Below are 24,591 nucleotides of genomic sequence, written 5' to 3' on the forward strand. Positions count from 1 at the left end.
TTCAAGACCAGCCTGGCCAGCATGGTAAAACCCTGTGTCTACTAAAAATACAAAAATTAGCCAAGCATGGTAGTGCACACCTGTAGTCCCAGCTACTCGAAAGGCTAAAGCAGGAGAATTGCTTGAACCTTGGAGGCGGAGGTTGCAGTGAGCCGAGATTGCGCCACTGCACTTCTACCTGGGTGACAGAACGAGGCTCTATGTCAAAAAAAAAAGTCCAAAATCTATGCCAGTAATCCATTACTAACAATGAGGATTAGTAGCTTAAAAACTAGATTAAGGCTGGACATGATGGCTCACACCTGTAATCCCAGCACTTTGGGAGGCCGAGGCAGGCAGATCACAAAGTGAGGAGTTTAAGACCAGCCTGGCCAATATGGTGAAACCCCATCTCTACTAAAAATACAAAAATTAGCCACGCGTGGTGGCAGACTAGTTGTTGGTCCATATTCCTGACATGCTGGTGCTTCTCCTTCCATGCCTGCACCTACTCTGGAGGCTGAGGAGAATCACTTGAACCCAGGAGGCGGAGGTTGCAGTGAGCCAAGATTGCGCCACTGCACTCCAGCCTGGATGACAGAGCGAGACTCCGTCTCAAAAAGGAAAAAAAAAAACTAGATTAAAAACATGCATTGAAAGCCTTACTACACACACACACACACACACACACACACACAAATTTGATTGCCTTTGGGGAAATGAACTGGGTGGCTGGAGGATAGATAGAAACAAGACTTTTTATTGTAAATCCTTTTCTACCTTTTGGTTTTTTTTAAAAGGTCTCTACCTGTTTTTTTAAACATGCTTATTAGTTTTTCTAATCAAAGAAATACACATTTAAGTTTAAAATAAAGAAGTCCTAGGCTGAGCATGGTGGCTCACACCTGTAATCCCAGTGCTTTGGGTGGCCAAGGCAGGAGGATCACTTGAGGCCAGGAATTCAAAACCAGCCTGGGCAACATAGTGAGACCTTGTCTCTACAAAAATGAAAATTAAGGCCGGACGCAGTTTCTCACACCTGTAATCCCAGCACTTTGGGAGGCCGAGGGAGGTGGATCACGAGGTCAGGAGTCCTAGACCAGCCTGGCCAAGATGGTGAAACCCCATCTCTACTAAAAATACAAACATTAGCCAGGCATGGTGGTGGGCGCCTGTAATCCCAGCTGCTCGGGTGGCTGAGTCAGGGGGTTGCTTGAACCCGGGAGGCAGAGGTTGCAGTGAGCCAAGATCGTGCCACTGCACTCCAGCCTGGGCAACAGAGCAAGACTCCGTCTCAAAAAAAAAAAAAAAAGACAATTGAAAAATTAACCGGGTGTGGTATTATGCGCCTGTAGTCCTAGCTACTTGAGAGACTGTCAGGAAAATCGCTCAAGCTCAAGAGCAGGATTGTATTGAGCTATGATTGTGCCACTGCACTCCAACCTGGGCAATTGAGCAAGACTGTGTTTCTTAGAAATAAAGAAGCCTTTTGCCTAGTTCTGGGATTCTACATGTTTATCTGTCATAGAAAATTTTAACACAGAGTTTCTCAACCTCAGCACTATTGACAGGACTAGATGATTCTTTGTTGTCAGGGATTGTTCTGTGCATTGCAGGTTGTTGAGCAGCATCCCTGGCCTCTAGCCACTAGATGCCAGTAGTGGCTCCCATTGTGACAACCAAAAATGTCTCCAGATACTGCCAAATACTCCTGTGTCAGGATACGGGGGAAGAAGCTTATTCCTGATTGAGAACTACTGGGTTAACATACACAGTTTGGAAAATACTAATCGTAAAAACTGTACCAGTCTTTGTATAATGCTGTCAATATGTAAATACCTTTGTTTAGAATTGACTTGTGTTACATTTTAGGGAAAAAATATAACTTTAACATTGTGATTAAGTGACCCCAAAGTCACATTTTGGTAAGTTAGTTGTCGGTCCATATTCCTGACATGCTGGTGTTTCTCCTTCCATACCTTGAAAAAAAAAAACTCTATTAGACTTTTTTTTTTTTAACTGGACCTTTACATGCAAAATGCCCTATTTCCGCCCCCAAATACGTAAAGCTGTATATAGTTTCTTTTCAGGTTTTGGATATTCATAAAGCATTTATTTTATTCTTATAGACACAAAATGATTTCATGGTTATCTGCAATGTTGCAAAAATCCTAGAGCTAGTTGTACCACTGATGGAGCATCCAAGTGAAACTTTTCTTGCCACTATTGAGGAAGATCTAATGAAGCTCATCATCAAATATGGCATGACTGTAAGCACTCAGTTTACCATTTCCTTATTCATTAGTGTAAAGTTCTAAAGTATTTTATTAAAATTTTTAAAGCAAATATTTGTAAAAAGCTAAGTTTTTAAAATAGTATATTTTTAACTTTTATCTAAACATTTTCTATATCTTTTAGGTAGTGCAACATTGTGTGAGCTGTCTTGGAGCTGTTGTAAATAAAGTGACACAAAATTTTAAATTTGTGTGGGCTTGTTTCAATAGATACTATGGTAAGTTCAATACCAGGGTTTTAAAATTATTCTGCTAGGTCCTGCAGGGGTCAGCTCATTTTAAACACATTTGATTAAAGGCTAGACTCAAGGAAATTATGAGATGTGATTATCCACCGTGGTCCTCTCAGAAACAATATTTTCTAGTGTCTTTTGTATTTCCTTAAGAACCCACTGTGATTACTTCAGAAATTTATCTCCTGATAAGTAAAGGTTGGTAAATTTTTTGCGCACTGTGAAAAGTAAAATTTAAATTTTCTTACATTAATTAGTTTTGACTCTGAAGAGCACTCTCATAATTCTAGACATATTTAATATTTAGAACCATTAGTAAAAATTAATTGGCCGGGCACAGTGGCTCATGCCTGTAATCCCAGCACTTTGGGAGGCCAAGGCGGGTGGATTACCTGAGGTCGGGAGTTCGAGATCAGCCTGGCCAACATGGTGAAACCCCATCTCTCTACTAAAAATACAAAAATTTGCCAGGCGTGGTGGCACATGACTGTAATCCCAGCTACTTGGGAAGCTGAGGCAGGAGAATCACTTGAACACGGGAGGCGGAGGTTGCAGTGAGCCAATATCACGTCACTGCATTCCAGCCTGGGTGACAGAGTGAGACTCCATCTCAAAAAAAAAAAAAATTGTAATTCATTAGTAGTAATTACTTGAACTTAGTAATTCAAAGATAAATATTATAAATAAATATTACTTATCTTTATTAGGTGCCATTTCAAAATTAAAAAGTCAACACCAAGAGGACCCAAATAACACTTCACTTCTAACAAACAAACCAGCACTTCTTAGATCCCTTTTCACCGTTGGAGCACTATGTCGGCATTTTGATTTTGATCTGGAAGATTTTAAAGGCAACAGCAAGGTAAAGATAGTAATACTTAAAATGCTATAAAACATAGAATTATATGGCACTGTGATCTGAGAATGACAGTAATGACCCAGGATGAAGACAACGTTAGAGTAGTCTGGTTTAATGAAAATTCTGAAAACAGTGCTACTCAAAGCATGGTCCTCAGACTGGCTGCTAATCCATCAACTTTTTGTTACTGGTGTGTAACCAAATAATGAAATTTCCCTGACAAGTTATATCAGCTTTGTAACAGTATGCACACTGTTCACATCAACAGCTGACTTTTTAAATTTTTTTCAATGAAGGAAACAATGCACTGATTTACATTCCGAAACAAGCTTCTTTGTCACAGACTGATACTTTGAATGCCACTGTTCTAAAATAAATGGAATTGGTTACTTATTTTTTTGATAAAGTTCCCACAAATTCTCATTCTCTTTAGGTATTTTTTTCCTTTATAGTTGAAAATTAATCTAAGTTACTGTTCATGAATACTTTAATGTGTTTTCCTCCCCTTAGGTTAACATAAAAGATAAAGTACTTGAACTATTGATGTATTTTACAAAACATTCAGATGAAGAAGTACAAACAAAAGCTATCATTGGTCTAGGTAAGTCTAAATTTCTTTATAATTTGTAGCTATTTGAGAGGGATAGAGCACATTTTTAAATATTGTGAATCTAAATTGTTGATTTACTTTAATATGTTTCTATTAGCAGTAGGATTTGGTGTATAGAATGTAGGTCTGAGGATTAAAACAACTGGGTTCCATTCTTGTCATGGCCATTGACTTCCTGGGTAACCTTGAGCAAGCCATTTGTCTGTTCATCAGTTTCTTCATTAGTAAAATAGAAATAACAATACTTTCTTCTACCCGTCCTCCATAGGGTATCTTAAGAACATTTATTAAAGCCCTTTGATAAAGAAAAATAATGTAGAAGAATTCTGTGCTCTTTGCATTTTTTTAATTGTTCTTTTTCATAGCAAAGCTTTGTCACTACAGGAAGCTGCCACATCTAGTTAAAACAATGATCAATCTACACTGACTTATTTATATAAAAGCAAATAGTAAGCAACCCAGAAGGAACAATTTGGATATATACCTGTTTTATATTATTTTTCCAGGAAGGATTGATGTAATAAAAACATGTTTTGCAATTGTTAGGCAGGTCTATGTGGCTTATAGCTAGGAAGGAATTAGAATATGAGGAAATAGGCGAATGGCATTAAAGTACCTGAATTGAATGCACTTCAAAAAAATACAAGAACAGTCTGTCCAGGTTTTTGGTTTCTGTTGTTGTTTTTTTTTGGTACAAATACAGTTGGCTTTCCATATCCATGGGTTTCACATCTGTGGATTTAACCAACAAGGATCAAAAATACTGAGAAAAAATAAATTACACCTGTACTAAATATGTACAGACATTTTTTGTCATTATTCTCTAAACAATACAATAGCAATTTACATAGCATTTACATTGTATTAGATATAAATGATCTAGAGATGATTTAAAGTATACGAGAGGATGTGAATAGATTATATGCAAATACTACCCCATTTTATATCAGGGACTTGAGAATCCACGGATTTCGGTATCCCTGGGAAGTTCTGGAGCCAATCCCCCATGGGTACCGAGCAATGACTGTACACGTAAAGCTACCCAATGAGATTAATAACTTATTTGGAAATTTTATTGTGGTGTTGTGATTAAGGTTTATACTTTAATATGCATGAGTAGTTATTTATATTAGTCTTTTGAACAAAAATGAGTAAGAAAAGATTCTAAGTTACCCAAACCTTATTAAATCATGTTTATGATTTCTGTAAATAAATTGAAACCTTATCATTTTATTCCTCCTCCATCCCTTTTTGAAAATTACTTATACTACATAGAGTAAAAATTCAGACATTTACTAAGGAGTTAAATCGGTGCGATATTAACTTCAAGCCAATGTGTACCTTTAAATATTCAGTCTGGACATAATTTATATGGAGTGGCAAAACTAATAGTGTTACAAGTATTTCAGAGTACAAAAAGATGAAGTTTTAACTTAAGCAGCGCTATTCAGAAAATATTGCCTCTAGACCAGTTAATAAAAGACATCTTGCCTGGGCCATAGTTATCCTGAGTGACCTTGGGCTAGTTATCTGATCACTCTATGCTTTGAGTTTAGTTTGTTGTTTGTTATCAATAATACTTGCTATCATCAGAGATCTTCATTTTTTCCTCAAATAAACATTATATACAAATAAACATGGATGATATATTACTACTTATTAACCTGTGGTTATAGGATTCAGCATTGTGGCCTTATTATAATGCCATATGAGAAAGAAATGGAAGATATTTTTAGCTCTGGTTTATTATGTTGTTTCATCAAATGAATATATTTTAATTTTTTTAAAAAAATAATGTCAATGTAGTACCTTCTGCTGGGGATTTGAAAAATGTTTGCAGACATTACTTCTTAAATCCTGAAAACATCCCTGTGAGGTAGGTGGGTGGTAAATATTATTATCCCCATTTTACAGATGGAGAATTGAGGCACAGAGAGATTATGTGACTCACCCAAGGTCACACTACAAGTCAGTGATGGAGCCAGGAATAGAACCCAAGACTCCTGACTCCTAATCCACTCCCCTAGCCACTAGGCCCTGCTCCCTCCTCAAGGTTTCCTCTTGTGTGAAATTCTCCTTTGAAATGCAATTTCTTGTTTTTAATTCATGGGGAAAGAAGTACCTGCTCTAATGCTTCTCTAGGTAAGGCCACCAGCATATTCTTCCAGTCATTTTAAGTTTTAATTTTTTGAAATAAGGAGCCGTTTATATAATTTATTAACATATTTATTAAATGTTTTATTTAATTTTAATATGAATATATTATGAGATTTTTCCCCTCTCCCATAGGATTTGCCTTTATTCAGCATCCAAGTCTAATGTTCGAGCAAGAAGTGAAGAATCTATATAATAATATTTTATCTGATAAGAACTCCTCAGTCAATTTAAAAATACAAGTGTTAAAAAACCTCCAGACCTACCTACAAGAAGAAGATACACGTATGCAGCAGGCAGATAGAGACTGTAAGTGAAAATATATTTTTAAATTTCATAGCTACAGTTATAATGGCTTTATCTTCTTTAATCTAAATATCTAAATTTCCTTATTTGTTAGATGAAGAAATTCAGTTAAATAGCAGTCCTTATACTAAGGTCTATAGCTAGGCTTTAGCATATTCTTAAATTCTCTAAAATAGTTTTAAAATTGTATATGTGTGTAAACATTAACATTTGGAGGGAGGAAAGAGATTATAATTCTCAAAGGGGCCTCTGACACAGACACACACACACACACACACACTAAGAACCATTGAGCCAGAACACTAGCTATAACGTTTTGTGGTTTTGGTTATGGCCTAATTTTGAAATATTTAGTAAAGTTAGTATAGGTGCTCTTAATGTGTGTTTATCCTTTGCTTTCTTTTGTAGGGAAGAAAGTTGCAAAACAGGAAGACTTAAAAGAAATGGGTGATGTTTCCTCAGGGATGAGTAGTTCCATCATGCAGCTTTATCTCAAACAGGTGCTTGAGGCATTTTTTCACACCCAGTCAAGTGTACGCCACTTTGCCCTAAATGTCATTGCATTGACTCTAAATCAAGGTCTTATTCATCCAGTTCAGGTAAGCATGTTTTATGGCAGCAGCACTTACTAAAAGAGCAAGATTAGTTGTAATTTGATACATTGTGATTATAGAGAATAAGTAGTTATTTGTTCTTCTTACTCTTCTTTGTACTAAACTCTTAAGAATCTGGCAGTTTTAGATAATCTCTTGGGTTATGATTACTGCAAAATACCCATATATTCATAATATTGTCTCTGTTATAAACAAACTTGTAATTTCTATTGGCAGAACATAAACCCAAATTATTTTTCTAAGTAGGGATGATATATTTGTCTTAATTCATATTTACTTTTGTCCCTAAGATCCAGCAATCTATAATGTGAAGAGAGTTAACTGGGTTTAAAAGTATAATCTGTTCAACAGGGTGGAGTCTTAGTCCACAGAAAGTAAATTATATAAACTCAATTCCTTCATCTTTAATTTGGGGATAATACCAACTACTCGACACCTCATAGCATTGATATGAGGACACAACGATGTAATAAAGACATTAGTATTAGTGAAGATTGGCAGCCAATGCTGATGTAGTAGTATATACCATCTGATGGTCAAGAGAGCACCATAGGCTACAAAAGTGTATGTATTAAGTAAGCAGAGTCTATACCCTTCGAGATTTTTATTTTGGGTATTTTTCATGGAACTTTTTAAAAATATGATATATTTAAACATACTGTGGTCTTCCCTATGTCCTGAAACAAAACATGTTAACAAATATTTATCCTGTTCTTCATGACTCTGGGCTATTACCATAAAGAATCATACATTATAATGTAACAGTAGTACATTGAGACTGTCACCTTTTTAAACTACCGAGGGTTCTTTGTTGGGTGCTTTTTATTATATATGCCTTTTAAACTTTTTTTTAAATTTCACACAAACAAGTCAGGTGCAGTGGCTCACATGTGTAATCCCAGCACTTTGGGAGGCGGAGGTGGGCGGATCACTTGGGTCAGGAGTTCAAAACCAGTATAGCCAACATGGCAAAACCCCATCTCTACTAAAAATACAAAAATTAACCAGGTGTGGTGGCACATGCCTGTAGTCCCAGCTACATGTGAGGCTGAGGCAGGAAAATTGCTTGAACCCAGGAAGCAGAGAACCCAGGAAGCAGAGGTTGCAGTGAGCTGAGACCATGCCATTGCACTCCAGCCTGGCCAACAGAGGGAGACTCCATCTCAAAAAAAAAAAAAAAAAAATTCACACAAAGAAATTGCAAAAGTGATATAATGAATTCCTTTATTCTCTTCACCTATATTCACCATTTGTTGACATTTTGCCACAATTGCTTTCTCTGTCTCCCTTTATGCATCTGCTTTTTTCTGAATCATTTGGTAGGAAGTTTCAGATAATTATGATTCTTTACCACTAAACACTTTAGCATATATTTTCTAAGAGCAAGGACATTCTGTTACAAAACCATAACATAATCATTAAATTTGGGAAGTTTAACACTGATACAATATTATCTAATATACAGTCCATTTGTAGATTCTGCTAGTTAACCAAGGGCATTCTCTATAGCCTTTTTTCTTTTCTTTTTTTTTTTTTGAGGCAAGATCTTGCTCTGTTTCCCAGGCCGGAGTGCAGTGACGCAGTCTCGGCTTACTGCAGCCTCCACCTCCTGGATTCAAGCACTCTTCCCACCTCTGCCTCCCAAGTAGCTGAGACTATGGGTGTGCGTCACCACCTGGCTAATATTTGCATTTTTATAGAGACGGGGTTTTACCATGTTGGCCAAGGCTGGTCTCAAACTTCTGAGCTCAAGTGATCTGCCTGCCTCAGTGTCCCAAAGTGCTGGGATTACAGGCATGAGCCACCGCATTCACCTTACAGCCTTTTTTCTTTTCTGATTCGAGATTTAACATGATCATTTCTTTCATTTAGTGCCATGTCTGTATTTTAAAGTTATGTTTGTTGTTGTTTTTCTGGCCTCCACATTGCTTTTTGATTCAGACTCGCTTAACATAGTAGTACTGTTTTTTGACTCTAGAAGTACAGTGAATATGACTGTTATCAACTATCTCTTCCTCAAAGTGACATCTGAAATCAACTTTGAAAAACAATTATATTTTCGTAGCTTTGAGTATGGAAAACAAATTACTGTTTGCCCTATATTATCTTTACAAGGCAAATTCAGTCAAGCTTTAAAAACTACTGGATTATACATTTGCAGTCTGTATCATAATCTTAAATAGATAGTCTTAGTGTGAGAATGCTTTATGTTTAAAGAACCTTAAATTTACAATGAAATTGTTTAAATTTTATCACGTCAGTATTTTTTTCTGGTGCTCCAGTGCTTTCTGGATTGAAGCTGAATCTCAAAAGATCTGTCATTTTAAAAAGAACACTAAAACATAGACTTTATAGGAAAGCCTATAAGGTTAAATTCATATATCTCAGATATACAAAAAGTTTTGACATATGTCTAAATAGAGAGTTTTTACTACCGTGATATCTCATAATTTTTTTTTTATTTCCAGTGTGTGCCATATTTAATTGCTATGGGCACAGACCCAGAACCTGCTATGCGGAACAAGGCTGATCAGCAACTTGTGGAAATAGACAAAAAATATGCTGGATTCATTCATGTATGTATTTTAACATTTTATAACCTAAATTTAAACATTTTTCTTGAGTAAAGCATTTCTTTGATAAATGCCCTGCCCACATTCATAATTGGAATAAAATGTCTTACTTAGTACCTATCTTCTAAACATGCAACTAAGTTAGTCTTCCAAGGTGTTTATTCTAGTTTAAAGTTAAGATTGGGCTAGAGGTGACAGTACCAAGCACACCAGACTAAAAATCAGGAAACCTGGATTTTATATCCTACTATGTGAACTTGGCTGCAGTGACTCTCCTGGGCCTCATTTTTTTTTTCTTCTTTGAAATGAGGGAATTGTAAGAGATAATCTCTAATGTTCCTTCTAGCACTTCATTCTGTGATTCGTATTATTTTAATTAAAAAAAACAAATAATGAAGCTAGCCTCAGAATGTAATGCTCTAAGTATATTTTTAATTTGTGTCTTTTAATTTCCCTGACAAAAATGAGACTTTTATTGATTTCAGATGAAAGCAGTGGCTGGTATGAAGATGTCTTACCAGGTACAACAGGCAATCAACACATGCCTAAAAGATCCTGTAAGGGGTTTCAGACAAGACGAGTCCTCTAGCGCTTTGTGTTCACACCTTTACTCCATGATCCGTGGAAACCGCCAACACAGACGAGCCTTTCTTATTTCTTTACTCAACCTCTTTGATGACACAGCAGTAAGCACAAAAACTTACTATTTTAAGAAAGTAAATGCTCTAGAAATTTTATGGATAAAGTCATCATTTTTAAAATATTACCATTTTATTAGTATATGATAGTAACTTCATTAAATGTTTTCTTAATCTTCTAAGTTATTTACAAAGTACACAGTCAGAAGTGAAGGGGATATTTTGTATAAGTGTAATGAGGAATAGTGTATAATTTTGCCTCCATACTGAATATCCTATAAACTTTGATAACAATTTCTGTAAGCGTATCTTTAAATAAGCAGCATCACTAAACTAATCGCTTTGGGAATCGATTACCTCAAATATTGTTAGAGAATAACTGTTCTAGGTTTTTGGCTGTTGAGATCCCTAGTTGTTCAACTTGATTTCCCTTAATGAAGGGAAGTCACTTTTCTGTATAGTAGTCCACTTTTGTGTATAGTAGTCCTCCATTATCATTAAAGATACATTTCATGACCCCCAGTGGATGCATGAAACCATGGATAGTACTAATTATTATATATACAGTCATGCATCACTTAATGACAGGGATACATTTGGAGAAATGCATAGTTAGGTGATTTCTTTGTGGGGTGAACATTTTACTTATACAAACCTAGATGTTGTAGCCTACCTAGGCTATATTGTTCCTGGGCTACAAACCTGTACAGCATGTTACTGTACTGAATACTGTAGATAACTATAACACAATGGTAAGTATTCATGTACCTAAACATATCTAAACATAGAAAAGGTACAGTAAAAATATGATAGGATAATCTTATGGGACCATCATCATATATATGGTTTGTCATTGACTGAAACATGTTATGTGGCACATGACTGTACTGGTTTTTCCAATACATACAAACCTATGTTAAAGTTTTAATTTATAAATTAGTTACAGTAAGAGATTAACAATAATAATAAAATAGAACAATTAAAACAATATACTGTAATAAAAGTTATGTGAATGGGATCTTGCTTTTCTCTCTCTCTCAAAATACCCTGTTGTAGTTTACTCACCTATTTTTGGACTATGGTTGACCAAGGGTAACTGAAACTGTGGAAAGCAAAACAGCAATAAGGGGGGATTACCATAATTACAATTTTGACACTTCTGGCTGTTGCACTGGTTGCATTGGCCAGGACCATAGGCCAAGAAAACCAAATATTCTTTTAAGTTTACCTTTTAATTTATTTATTTCACATAATATTTATTCTGCATCTGCTATGTACCAGCCATTGTGCTAAGAAGTTTAACAAGCATAAAATAGTAAAGACAGATATGGTTTCTGCCCACACAGAGCACACGTGAGTCTATGTGTATAGCAACTTTTAAAAGAACAAAAGAGGCCAGGACTGGTGACTCACGCCTGTAATCCCAGCGCTTTAGGAGGCCAAGGCAGGTGGATCACAAGGTCAGGAGTTTGAGACCAGCCTGACCAACATGGTGAAACCTCATCTCAACTAAAAATATAAAAATTAGCCGGGCGTGGTGGCACGTGCCTGTAATCCCAGCTACTCAGGAGGCTGAGGCAGGAGAATTGCTTGAACCCAGGAGGCAGAGGTTGCAGTGGGCCAAGATCTTGCTACTGCATTCCAGCCTGGCCGACAGAGCGAGACTCTGTCTCAAAAAAAGAAAAGAAAAGAAAAGAACAAAAGAAATACTTTAATTACTTGTTAGTCTGACAGCAGATTTTTGCAATAAAGCAAAATTATGATTACCATAGTGTAGATATCTTACTAGACCTCTTCTTTTTAAGTACTACATGAAATTTATCATCAACATTATCATCATATCATTATCAGTATTAAGTTTGCATTGTGTATAGGACACTATACTAGGAGTGCCAGATGATATAATGTAGTGCTTTTGCCCTGAAAGGATTTTCCCTCCAGTTGTGTGGATAGGATACAAAATTAATAGTGATTATGGTTAGTATATCCTGAGTGCCCTGATGGTTTGTACTGATAATATTGTTCCAGTCCTTGTTTCTTTCCAAAAGAACTTCATTTCTATGTGATTTCACTGCCTGCTTTATGTCATTGACTAGATGTTCTGTCATCTCAGCATTTGAAATGCTAAACTGGAAACCCAGCTCTCACAATGCAATGGTTTCTTCTGACTACCTCCAACAAAGAATGTCAGAGAAGGAACAAATGCCTGAAGGCCCAGAGGGATAGAATGAGAGGGATCTGCTATATAAACCAGGGAAGGAAGATGTTCCAGTCAGGGCCAAAAAATTAATTAAAAATACAAAGATAAGAACGTGTGGGAAATAATGAATAGTTTGTTATTTGACTGGGGCAGAAAGATCATAATGAGGAATAGTATATAGAGGATCCTGTAGATGGCAAAAAAATCATTGGAAGTGTGTGAATAAAATAATGAGGACAATTGCCAAAGAGTAGTTTAGGAAGATGAATTTTTTTAGCATTGTGGTCACACTGGAGGTAATAAGAAATTAATCTATTATAACAGTAGGGGAGAAAAAGAATGGATAGTAGAGGCTGGGTGCGGTGGCTCATGCCTGTAACCCCAGCATTTGGGGAGTCCGAGGCTGACGGATCACCTGAGGTCAGGAGTTCGAGAACAGCCTGGCCGACATGGCAAAATCCCGTCTCTACTAAAAATACAAAAAAATTAGCCAGGCATGATGGCGCACACCTGTAGTCCCAGCTACTTGGGAGGCTGAGGCATGAGAATCACTTGAACCTGGGCAGCAGAGATTGGCAGTGAGCTGAGATTGCACCACTGCACTCCAGCTGAGCGACAGAGCAAGACTCCATCTCAATATAAAAAAAAAAAAAAAGAATGGATAGTAGAAAAGAAAGTTGAGGAAAGAATTAAATGAGACTGTGTGAAAAGAATAGTCAGTGGACAACTGGAATATTTTTATCTTGAGCACCTGAAAGAATAATAGGATTGTTGCCAAAGTCAGATTGCAGAGGAGTTGGCTTGAGGAGTACGTAAAAAGGGAGTAGTCAAAGAGCTAGGAAGAGAAAACTTAGGAAGAGATTTCATGAAGGAAAGTGTGGATAATAGATGCTACTGAGAAGTCAAGGAGAGTAAGAAGTGAAAAATAGAGTAGAATGGTGAACTTCGTGGACAAAAACAGTCAAGCAGTGAGGGACAAAAGCAGATTGTAATTAAAGAGGCAGGGCCAGGTGAGATGACTCAGGCTTGTAATCCCAGCACCCAAGCCAGATGATCGCTTGAGCCCAGGAGTTCCATACCAGCCTGGGCAACATAGTGAGACCCTATCTCTACAAAAATTAAGAAATAAAAACTTAGCCAGGCCTGGTGGTATGCACCTATACTCCTAGCTACCTAGCTACTGAAGAGACCGAGGCAAAGGGATTGCTTGAGCCCAGGAGTTCAAGGTGGCAGTGAGCGGTATCATGTCTCCTTTAAAAAAAAATAGTGGGGAAGACATGGGAGGAGCAGTCTAAACTATTCTTTGAAGAACTTTGAAAGGAAAGAGAAATACCGGGCTTTTATGGATAAGAAAATATATATATTTTCTTCAATATATATATGAGTTTTGAAAATATATATATGAATTATAGTGTTAAAACTAATAGATGAGGTAGGGTTTTATGTCTACATTTTTTCATCTGTAATGTGGGTGTTGATACATATTGTAGAGTAAAAATAGAGTGAGAGTGATACTCTTATGAATATTAATAGCAAGGTTATTCCATCTGTGCTACGGGATCTTGGTGCTGCTGCTGTTGGGTTTTATGTTGTTTCCATGGCAGGGGAGGGTAGATGGTAGGAGGGAGTGTTTTTTAGTTGTGAGCTTTTTTTTTTCCTTGAGCTATAAATATTTAAAAGAAATTTGAATATTAATATGCCTTTCTGTTTATGATCATGAAATGCTTGAATTCTCTGTTACTTCTTTTTAAAGCAAGCAACTAAATAATCATAATTTTTCTCTTAAATTTTGCCTGCCTCACAGTTTTTACACTGTGAAACCGATAGCGTTGTCAAAACAACTCTGACATTCTGAATTACATATACACAGGAAACTGACAAATGTTTATGAGTACATGGATTTGGGTTTTTTCTTTTAACCTATGTATTAGTACTATAATTACTAGTTATTTTGAGGGCAGAATAGTAACTGTGTGTAACTGATCTCCATATAGGTTAAACTCTTAGTAGCACAATGATATAACTAGAACTTTCATGTATACTTTCTGATATGGTATGGATTTATCATAAAGATTCCATATACTCTAAGAAAACTTCAAGGAATTTCACATGGATGCAATAAAAAATTTCACCTCTTCTCTTGAGATAGCATAGTGTAAGTCATTATAAAATTTAAAAAATGGGCCTAAGATTATTTTATAAAATTCCATTTCTGTTCCCCCTTTTCCCTTTTTCTTACACCTCTCTCCCTTTCCCTTTTTCCCCCTCTATATTTCTCTCCCTCCTCCTCTCCGTCTCTCTGTGTCTCTCCCCACTCTCTCCGTGTGTGTGTCTGCTTATCTCTGTCTAACATTAAGTGAGGTGAAAGTGCCCTGTATTTTTTCTAAAAAAGGTTTTTTGGTTGGGTTTCTAGATTATCTGCTAAACATGTGTGCTTTTTCTTAAAATTTACAGAAAACAGACGTGACTATGCTCTTGTATATAGCAGACAATCTAGCCTGTTTTCCATACCAGACACAGGAAGAGCCGTTGTTTATAATGCATCATATAGACATTACACTCTCAGTTTCTGGTAGTAACCTACTGCAGTCATTCAAGGAGGTAAGTTACACACATTACTATTCTTAATCCATCTGTCAAAGTGCAGGCATGCTGTTTTCACTGTTTTGTTTCTCATTATTCTTTTTATCCTCTTCACGAGTATATAAAATCTTTCTAAGTGAACTTAATGAAATCTGGGCAGTACTTGACTTGGGAGAGGATGTACGTTGCCACTTTACTTCTATTTAGAAACATCTAAAATACGTATATGGATTGTTCTGTTGATAAGCCATCACATTTATTTCTCTCACTTTAAGCACTGACCTTAAGTGTTTGCTTCCATTCATACATTCATTTAAACCCCATTTTAAAACATTATTCTGTAAATCTTGTAATGCTGTAATCACAACATTACACATGAAAATATATAGCTTATTTACACTTATACAGAAAATTTATGACACCATTGACTTTCTTATTCCTCAACTACAGCACTGTAATAGAGTTTGCATATGTGTGCCCAAAATCTTTACTAAATTTCTTGTTGAACCTTCCATCGTTTCTGTCTTGACTTTTAGGAGGAATGTAATTTATTTAATTATAAAAGTACCTGGTGTAGCACTAGGCATATAGTAAGCACTCAGTAAATTATTTACAAATTGAATATTCTCATGTATCTAATGATCCAAGTAGATCTCCTTTTATAAAATTGTATTGCTCACAACTCAGCATTGTCAGACTAGTAAATCAGACAGATTATTGTAGATGCCTCCCGAGGGCCGGAATTACAGAGGTGTCTTAAACCCTTACTACTTGAAGTGTGGACCACACACCAGCAGCAGTGGTTTCACCTGATAGCTTATTAAAGCCGTAGAGCCTCAGGCCCCACCCAGATTTGCTGAAACAGAATCTGCATCTTCAACAAAATCCACAGATGTTAATATGCACATTTAAGTTTGAGAAGTTAATAATTTCCCAGGAGCTTTAGCCCTCATGTTCTCTTATTTTACCTACTTACTGGTATGGCTATCTTTGTAAATGTTTCTTCCACTTTTGAATAAATATTGTTATAATGTGCCCCACATACACTCACCACACAACCTGCTTAAATCCAGTTGACTTTGTTTCTAAGAGCTAACATTTTCATAAAATACAAAGAAACAGGATTTAAGTCTTCAGAGAAAATTGCTTATTATCTTGCCGAAATGTTCTTGAAAAGGAGAGTTTGCTAGAAGCTGGGATGTCCAAGATTACTTTATTCTCCTCAGTTAAATTATAATTACTGCTTTTCCTCTATAATGACTTACCTATGCACCAAATTGATACTTTTATAACTATCTTTTATTACTATCCTGAGAAGAAAATTATTTCCCTTTGATATTTCAGAAGGATTTTTTTGAAGGAGTGGTTGTGGGGGAGGGGGTGGATATTATATATAATTTTATATAGTTTTAGAAACTATCCCCTAAGATTACATATCCAGTTGTTGATATAAAGTCAAGAGGTTTATAAAATATTAGTTTAAGGAAGCTTTTTCAAGCTGTTGAATGGAGCATACTTATGTTTACTAGTGGCATTTTGTTTTTATTGTTTATCAAACAATTTTTTCTTTCAGTCTATGGTAAAGGACAAAAGGAAAGAGAGAAAATCATCACCTAGTAAGGAAAATGAGTCAAGCGACAGTGAAGAAGAAGTTTCCAGGCCTCGGAAGTCACGGAAACGTGTAGATTCAGATTCAGATTCAGATTCAGAAGACGATATAAATTCAGTGATGAAATGTTTGCCAGAAAATTCAGCTCCTTTAATTGAATTTGCAAATGTGTCCCAGGGTATTTTATTACTTCTAATGTTAAAACAACATTTGAAGAATCTTTGTGGATTTTCTGATAGGTAAGGTTACATAAGCAGTGAGAGAAAAAACTTCACTCTGTTCAAATAATAAATATTTGGGCTGGGTGTGGTGGCTCATGCCTGTAATCCCAACATTTTGGGAGGCTGAGGCGGGCAGATCCCCTGAGGTCAGGAGTTCCAGACCAGCCTGGCCAACATGGTGAAACCCCATCTCTATTAAAAATACAAAAATCAGCCGAGTGTGGTGGTGCACGCCTGTGACCCCAGCTACTCAGGAAACTGAGGCAGGAAAATCGCTTAAACCTGAGAGGTGGACATTGCAGTGAGCTGAGATTACGCCACTGCACTCCAGCCTGGGCAACAGAGCGAGACTTCGCCTAAAAAAATAATAAATATGAAACCCAGTTTTGTTTGCATGCTTACTTTAATGTTAGAAATGTTCCTTTTTTAAAAAGGAGTTTATTCTCTTCTATTGCTGGATAGTATTCTGTTGTGTAATATGCCATAATTTATTTTTATTAAAGGGAAGAAACATATTCCTATACTTGGTGATAATGCATTACAAATTGAAGGACTTATTTTGTTGATTTCCTTAAAAAGACTCAAGCTAACCTTAAAATAGATTACAAGTTTAAGTTTTTAAAGAGCTCTGAAGTAACAGATGTAAACCAACTAAACTGAGCTCCAGTAGAACTCAAATAGTATTTAAAGTACTCTATAAAGTAAGAGATAGAAAAGGTACAGCTATTATAAACACCCTGTAGTTTTACCCACCAGTAGTCATTAAAGATACCTCTTTTCTGCCTGTAACCATGGAATTTTGGTCATTTTTTACATTCATTGAAATCTAAGATTAGGAATCACAAAATCAAATGTTAATAGGCCACCTGGTCAATGGCCAACTGGAAAGAGTGTGTTTCATGTAAAGAGGTCATTTAAGTGGACCTGTCTCAAGTTTCCATAAGCTTGTTGCCAAAGGAGAGGGTGGGCATAATGTGGCCAGAGCTCCCACTTTTTCAGGAGACACTAGAAATCCAGATTTTTAAGAGGAATATCTGTATTTGTTTGAGACAGGGTCTCACTCTGATGCCCAGGTGGAGTCCAGTTATGCAATCATAATCCTGGGCTCGAGTAATCCTCCTACTTCAGCCACCTGAGTAGCTGGGAGTACAGATGCATGCCACCACACCCAGCTAATTTTTTTTATTTTTTAATTGTAGAGATGATGTCTAGTTGTGTTGCTTATGGTGGTCTTGAACTCCTGGCCTCAAGTGATCCTCCCACACTGGCCTCCCAAAACTCTGAGATTATAGGCATGAGCCACTGCTCCTGGCCTTATAAGGAATATCTTGATGTTAAATGTTGGCAAGATGCAAAATAATTTAAAATCTTGTAAGGTTTTGAGGCAATGCTAAAGAGTTGGAAAGATTTTTAAGCAGAGTTGTTAATAACCTGAAACAGGTTTATAAACAATCATTCTGGCCACTATATAGAGGATGGATAGGTTGGGGGTGGGGGAGCAACTAGTAGAAAGAGGTAAACCAGTTAGGTGGTATTAAGTAATTGTATTGAAGCTGTCCTAGGATCACAATAGTATTAAAAATAGACATGAGAAACTAATTTCATTAATATGGTGCTTCCTACCTATAATTGGATTTCTCCAAATACGTTGTTTCCATAGTTTTAAAGTTTTTGGTTTTGTTTTCCCAAAACAGTAAAATTCAGAAGTACTCTCCATCTGAATCTGCAAAAGTATATGATAAAGCGATAAACCGAAAAACAGGAGTTCATTTTCATCCAAAACAAACACTGGACTTCCTGCGGAGTGACATGGCTAATTCCAAAATCACAGAAGAGGTGAAAAGGAGTATAGTAAAACAGTATCTAGATGTGAGTAGTAAAACCAAAAGTTTTTACTTCTCATAAGGGCTTTTTTGAAGGTAAATGTGGGGGGCCGGTGGGGAGATAACTATCTCCTTCACACTGAATATAAGCTTCATGAACTATCAAGATAATTTTTCTCTATGTTGTTTTAATGAGTTACTTTAAGCTTGTCTTTCCCATTGCACCCATGGCATCCTAATAATTTTTTCTTAGGAAACAGCAGCCCACGAATAATTTTATTTTAGTAGAAATGAAAGATTATAGGAAAACCTGTGTGTGTGTTTTGTAGTTGTCCCCTGGTATCCGTGGGAAATTGGTTCCAGTCCCCCCATGGATACCCAAATCCTCCAATATTCAAGGGCCTGATTAAAAAATGGCATAGTAGGCTGCATGAGGTAGCTCACACCTGTCATTCCAACGCTTTGGGAGGCCATGGCATGTGGATCACTTGAGCTCAGGAGTTTGAGACCAGCCTGGGCAACATGGCAAATCCCCATATCTATAAAAAATACAAAAAATTACCTGGGGGCAGTGGTGTGCACCTGTAGTCCCAGCTACTCAGGAGGCTGAGGCAGGAGAAGTGCTTGAGCCTGAGAGGCGGAGATTACAGTGACCTGAGATTGCACCATTACACCCCATACTGGGTGACAGGAGTGAAACCCTGTCTCAAAAAAAATTATTTAAAAAGCATAGTATTTACATATAACCTACATACATCCTCCCATATACTTTAAATCATTTCTAGATTACTTACAATACCTAATACAGTGTAAATGCTATATATATAATTGTTATACTGCATTGTTTTTTTAAGTTGTATTATTTTTTATTGTAATGCTGTTTGTTTTGTTTTGTTTTGAGACAGAGTTTCACTCTTGTTGCCCAGGCTGGAGTGCAATGGCGCGATCTCGGCTCACTGCAACCTCTGCCTCCCGGGTTCAAGCGAGTCTCCTGCCTCAGCCTCCTGCATAGCTGGGATTACAGGCGCCTGCCACCACGCCCGGCTAATTTTTGTATTTTTAGTAGAGATGGGGTTTCACCATGTTGGCCAGGCTGGTCTCAAACTCCCAACCTCAGGTGATCTGCCGGCCTCCCAAAGTGCTGGGATTACAGGCATGAGCCACCATACCTAGCCAGTGCTGTTATTTTTTATTGTGGCATTTTCCAAATAGTTTTTGATCCACTGTGGGTTGAATCCGCAGGTGCGGAATCCGGGGATACAGAGGGCTATGTTTTTAATTCAGAAAAATACATGGCTTATATGTCATAAAAGGTAAAACTGCAAGCAGTCATTCTCTTACCCTGTTTGGCCATTCTGTTCCTTTCTTTTCTGATAACCAATATTATTACTTTTTCGTATGTTCTTATATGAGTAATGCCAATATATATATTTGTAGATTTTCTCACTTAACAAGTATGCAAATGTATGTTTATAAAAGGTGCTTTTAAAATAGAGACAGATAATAGACTAGAGGTTACCAAGGACCGGGGAAGGAAAGAACCGGGAGTTATTGTTTAATGAGGACAGAGCTGCGGTTTCCAGTGATTTAAAAAAAAAAAAAAAAAAGAAACAGCTCTGGAAATGGATAGTGGTGATAGTTGTACAACATGCCAACGAATTATACATTTAAAATGGTTAAACTGGTAGGCTGGGCATGCTGGCTTATACCTGTAATCTTAGCACTTTGGGAGGCCTATGTAGGAGGTTTGCTTGAGTCTAGGAAGTCCAGGCCAGCCTGAGCAACAGGGCGAGACCCTGTCTCTACAAAAAGTACAAACGTTAGCCAGACATGGCGGTGCGCACGTGTAGTCCCAACTACTGGGAGGGCTGAGGTGGGAGGACCACCTAAGCCTGGGAGGTGGAGGCTACAGTGAGCCATGATCGCGCCACTGCACTTCAGCCTGAGTGACAGAGTTAGACCCTGTCTCAATTTAAAAAGAATAAAAAAAGGGTTAAGCTGGCAAATTTTATGATATTTCTATTTTACCACAATATAAAATTTTTAAAAATATTTTCGAAATTAGAGGACTATCCTAAAAAATAAAAATAAAATTTTTTAATCTACTTAATTTCAGGTGCAGTGGCTCCCAAGCACTTTGGGAGGCTGAGGTGGGCAGATCACTCGAGGCCAGAGGTTTAACACCAGTTTGGCCAACATTGCAAAACCCCATTTCTATTTTTCTTAAAAAAATTTTTTAAAATCTACTTTAAAGCAAGTAGCTGAACATAAAAATAAGGTTTTTTGAACTAAGAATATAATCTACACAGTGGCTTTTCATATTATTCATGGACTGCAAACCTTACACACTCAAATTTAAAAATATTTTAGTTCTTATTTAAAATTTTTCAACATTCTTTGCTTTCTCTTGGATCATCTTAGCAGAGAGCAAAGGGGAGATAACTAGAAAATGTCTATCAGTAATTATCACCTGGTTGCTTGATGACTTGGACCAAGGGTCTGAAAACTCTGGCTGTTTTTGTATCTAACCCATTGCCTGTTTTTGCAAACAAAGTTTTACTGAAAACATTCATGCCCACTCATTTATTTGTCCGTAGCTGCTTTCATACTACAGTGGCAGAGTTGGGTAGTTGTGACAGACTATTTGGCCTTCAAAATGAGAAATATTTACCACCTGGCTGTTTACAGAAAATGTTTATATTTAGATGATGGCTAACGTCTGTTTCACGCACACCAAACTACTGCCATAGAAAACATTTAGGAATTTGACAATCTTGCTTGAAATATTTACTTAAAATTCTGAAATAATATCTGTTTTTTGTAGTTCAAACTTCTCATGGAACATCTGGACCCTGATGAAGAAGAAGAAGAAGGGGAGGTTTCAGCTAGCACAAATGCTCGGAACAAAGCAATTACCTCACTGCTTGGAGGAGGCAGCCCTAAAAATAATACAGCAGCAGAGACAGAAGATGATGAAAGTGATGGGGAGGATAGAGGAGGAGGCACTTCAGGGGTGAGGCGGAGGAGGAGTCAACGTATTTCGCAGCGTATTACGTAAAATGATTTTTATGTGCTTATATATGTCAGTCTATTAAATGTACACCAAGTAATGTAATACTTAAAAGAGAAAACATTTTGTAGATAGATTCTCTACTTACCCATTTATACATCCTTTTGTAGAAAGTTTAACATAAAAGACAATAAAAAAAAACAGAAATGAGATTTATTCAGCATAAAGGGTTAATTTTTCTTTGAATTGTATTAATGTGTGTTATTTTTATTGTTGCTAAGTTTTATGTAGCTTTATGGTTCATATGTATATATTATTTTATATATCAATAAGAGTACAGACACGGGTACAAATTAAGAGTTATATGGTTTTACAAGTATATGTTAACCCCTTGGCGCTGGCGGTCACGGTGCGTCTCATTGCCGGCAATGGAAGTGTGCTGGGAAATCCCAACTCCCGGCGTCAAGGGATTAAAAGCAATAAAAACAATAATTTCACTAAAATTCTTTTGTGTAACACTTGGTCTTTTTTCCCCCCTCCCAATGTTTTAGTCATTGAGAAGGTCAAAACGAAATTCAGACTCTACGGAGTTGGCAGCACAGATGAATGAAAGTGTTGACGTCATGGATGTCATCGCTATTTGCTGTCCAAAGTACAAAGATCGACCACAAATTGCAAGAGTAGTACAGAAAACCAGCAGTGGCTTCAGTGTTCAGTGGATGGCAGGCTCCTACAGTGGCTCCTGGACTGAGGCTAAGCGCCGTGATGGCCGCAAACTGGTGCCTTGGGTAGACACTATTAAAGAGTCAGACATTATTTACAAAAAAATTGCTCTAACGAGTGCTAATAAGCTGACTAATAAAGTTGTTCAGACTTTACGATCCCTGTATGCCGCCAAGGATGGGACTTCCAGCTAATGAATTTGTACATGCAGCCAAATTTACAGGAATTTTTTTAAAAGGCAGAAAAACTTGAAATACCAACATTCTGGCAAAAAAAAAAATCAGTTTTATGAAGAGTAAGTGGAACCTGGGATGCAGGAACAAAAGAAGGAAATGTTGGGCAAACATTTTTGTGGGAGCTCCCTTCGCTGTTGTGCAGCAGAAACAGATTCTCAGTTCATTTTTACTCCCACTGTATTATAGTTTAACAAAAATTGTTTATATCTTGGAAAAAAACTTTCTGTTTAAAAAAATAAACAAGTGAATGTTGGAAATTAGTCTGTTAATGTTCTTAATAAAGTGTTCTTGGAGTTTAACCTAGCAGCGGATGGCTTTCTTTAGCTTAGCCCAGTTTCCAGGGAAGCATTGTTTTTTCCAGGCTGTAAAATGGCAGAATCTCCTGGATATATAATTTATTCTGTTGAAAAAAAAAAAAAAGCATGCAGTATCTATGACCTATCTGCAGAAGGAGTTTTTGTAAATGTAGATTTTGATGTATTAGGTCACCCTGAAAACAATACAAGAAAAGGGATCCCCAGGTAATCTGGTGGAGCGAATACTGCAATAAATTTTTTTACTTCTCTTTGTTACTTGTCTGTTTCCATTTGAATTTCTTATTGTAAAAATCTGTTTAAATCCATTTATATTATTTTACAGTCTTTTATGTAAAATTTATTATATCACTGGTTTTCAAAGCAAAACATAAAATATTGTTTATACAGTTTGTATAGGCTGACTTCTGAATAATTGGTATCTATTATTTTCATTCCCATAAGAGGGTGTAAACAATTAACTCCAGGGTTTTATTGTATCCTGCAATATTTAGTATTAACTATATATGATTTAGCACTGTGCCAAACACATTTTCAAGAGTACATTTTGATATAAAAAGAAACTATAGTTTATTCCTTGTATGCTTCAATTTCTTTCTAGTGATGTCATGATGCTGATATTTATTCTTTAAACCTCGGGTAAAGGTAACCTGTTATTTGGAAAACCAGTATTTCTCTTAGTTAAAATGATGTCTTGTTATTTTAGAACTAGAGTTGAGATGAGTATGACACTTCATAATTACACTCACTACATTTTTCACAAATTATTTTTTAATGCTGAAAAGAGTAATTTTACTTGTTGAGATGTTTATTCATTTTCTAATAATTCTATACTAAAAGCTTTTATCATAAGTCTTGGGAACAGTTGTCATTTACACATTACTTACTGCAGATATCTTGACTAAATCAGGAGGGAGGTGTTTAATCATTTGATATGTATAGTTGACACTCAGGAATAGTAATGCCTAAAATTTACAGTGGATGAGGTCTGTTTCAAGTTTAATTCTTTTTAAAAATGTTTTAGTTATTTTTAAATCACTTTGAAAAAACTGACCTCCAGAATGCTGTTTTATGAAATTGGCAAATAAATGAAGGTATTCAATTTTTGAGGAAGAATGACATTGCCACAAAATACCTTTTTGTGACACCTATTAAACCACTATGAAAATAACTTTTCAGGATCTATTTCCTATGTGGAATTCTTTCAAATGCTTTCTTCATGGAAATGTTTTCTCACTCTTCGTTTTCTTCCCCTTACTTACATGTTTCTCTTTTCCTTATACTGTGAACTCTGGAACAAAAGTAGATTGGGTTGGTTGGTTGGTTGGTTGGTTGGTTGTTCTTGGAGTTTATGTATATCAACAAAGGATTTGAGGTCACTTCTGAGAATAATAAATCAAAAAGAGTACTGGTTAGAGAAAATATAAGAATAAAATCCAGCCCAGAGAGAGTACTAAGAATGTAAATGTGAGTAAAAAGCCAGTTTTGAATGCTATTTACATGACAACGATGCATGCTGTCATTTAATTCTCACAAAAACTCTCGTTATATATTTTATCATCATTTTGTAGATGAGGATAGCAGGCTTAGAAGGATTTGGTAATTTACTAAT

The 24,591-nt window shown here is 36.4% G+C and overlaps 1 protein-coding gene across 5 annotated transcripts in view; it reads left to right on the forward strand.

Annotated features, from left to right (window-relative positions):
- Window positions 1-23,552, forward strand: part of NIPBL (NIPBL cohesin loading factor) — a 186,296-nt gene extending 162,744 nt beyond the window's left edge. For 3 of the 5 annotated variants that reach the window (XM_030813968.1, XM_030813969.1, XM_030813970.1), the window contains exons 35-47: window positions 2,109-2,249; window positions 2,398-2,491; window positions 3,214-3,368; window positions 3,876-3,966; window positions 6,265-6,438; window positions 6,844-7,034; window positions 9,518-9,625; window positions 10,108-10,308; window positions 14,915-15,061; window positions 16,617-16,891; window positions 18,568-18,742; window positions 21,521-21,709; window positions 22,258-23,552. In XM_030813968.1, coding sequence (XP_030669828.1) covers window positions 2,109-2,249; window positions 2,398-2,491; window positions 3,214-3,368; window positions 3,876-3,966; window positions 6,265-6,438; window positions 6,844-7,034; window positions 9,518-9,625; window positions 10,108-10,308; window positions 14,915-15,061; window positions 16,617-16,891; window positions 18,568-18,742; window positions 21,521-21,709; window positions 22,258-22,623 — 2,307 coding nt within the window. In that variant the 3' untranslated portion in view covers window positions 22,624-23,552. Of the gene's footprint in view, window positions 1-2,108; window positions 2,250-2,397; window positions 2,492-3,213; window positions 3,369-3,875; window positions 3,967-6,264; window positions 6,439-6,843; window positions 7,035-9,517; window positions 9,626-10,107; window positions 10,309-14,914; window positions 15,062-16,616; window positions 16,892-18,567; window positions 18,743-21,520; window positions 21,751-22,257 lie in introns of all 5 variants that reach the window. The other 2 variants (XM_030813971.1, XM_030813972.1) reach the window with 2 other exon arrangements.
- Window positions 23,553-24,591: the final 1,039 nt, after the last annotated feature.

Source organism: Nomascus leucogenys, chromosome 6 (assembly GCF_006542625.1).
Source record: "Nomascus leucogenys isolate Asia chromosome 6, Asia_NLE_v1, whole genome shotgun sequence".
Lineage (NCBI taxonomy): Eukaryota > Metazoa > Chordata > Mammalia > Primates > Hylobatidae > Nomascus > Nomascus leucogenys.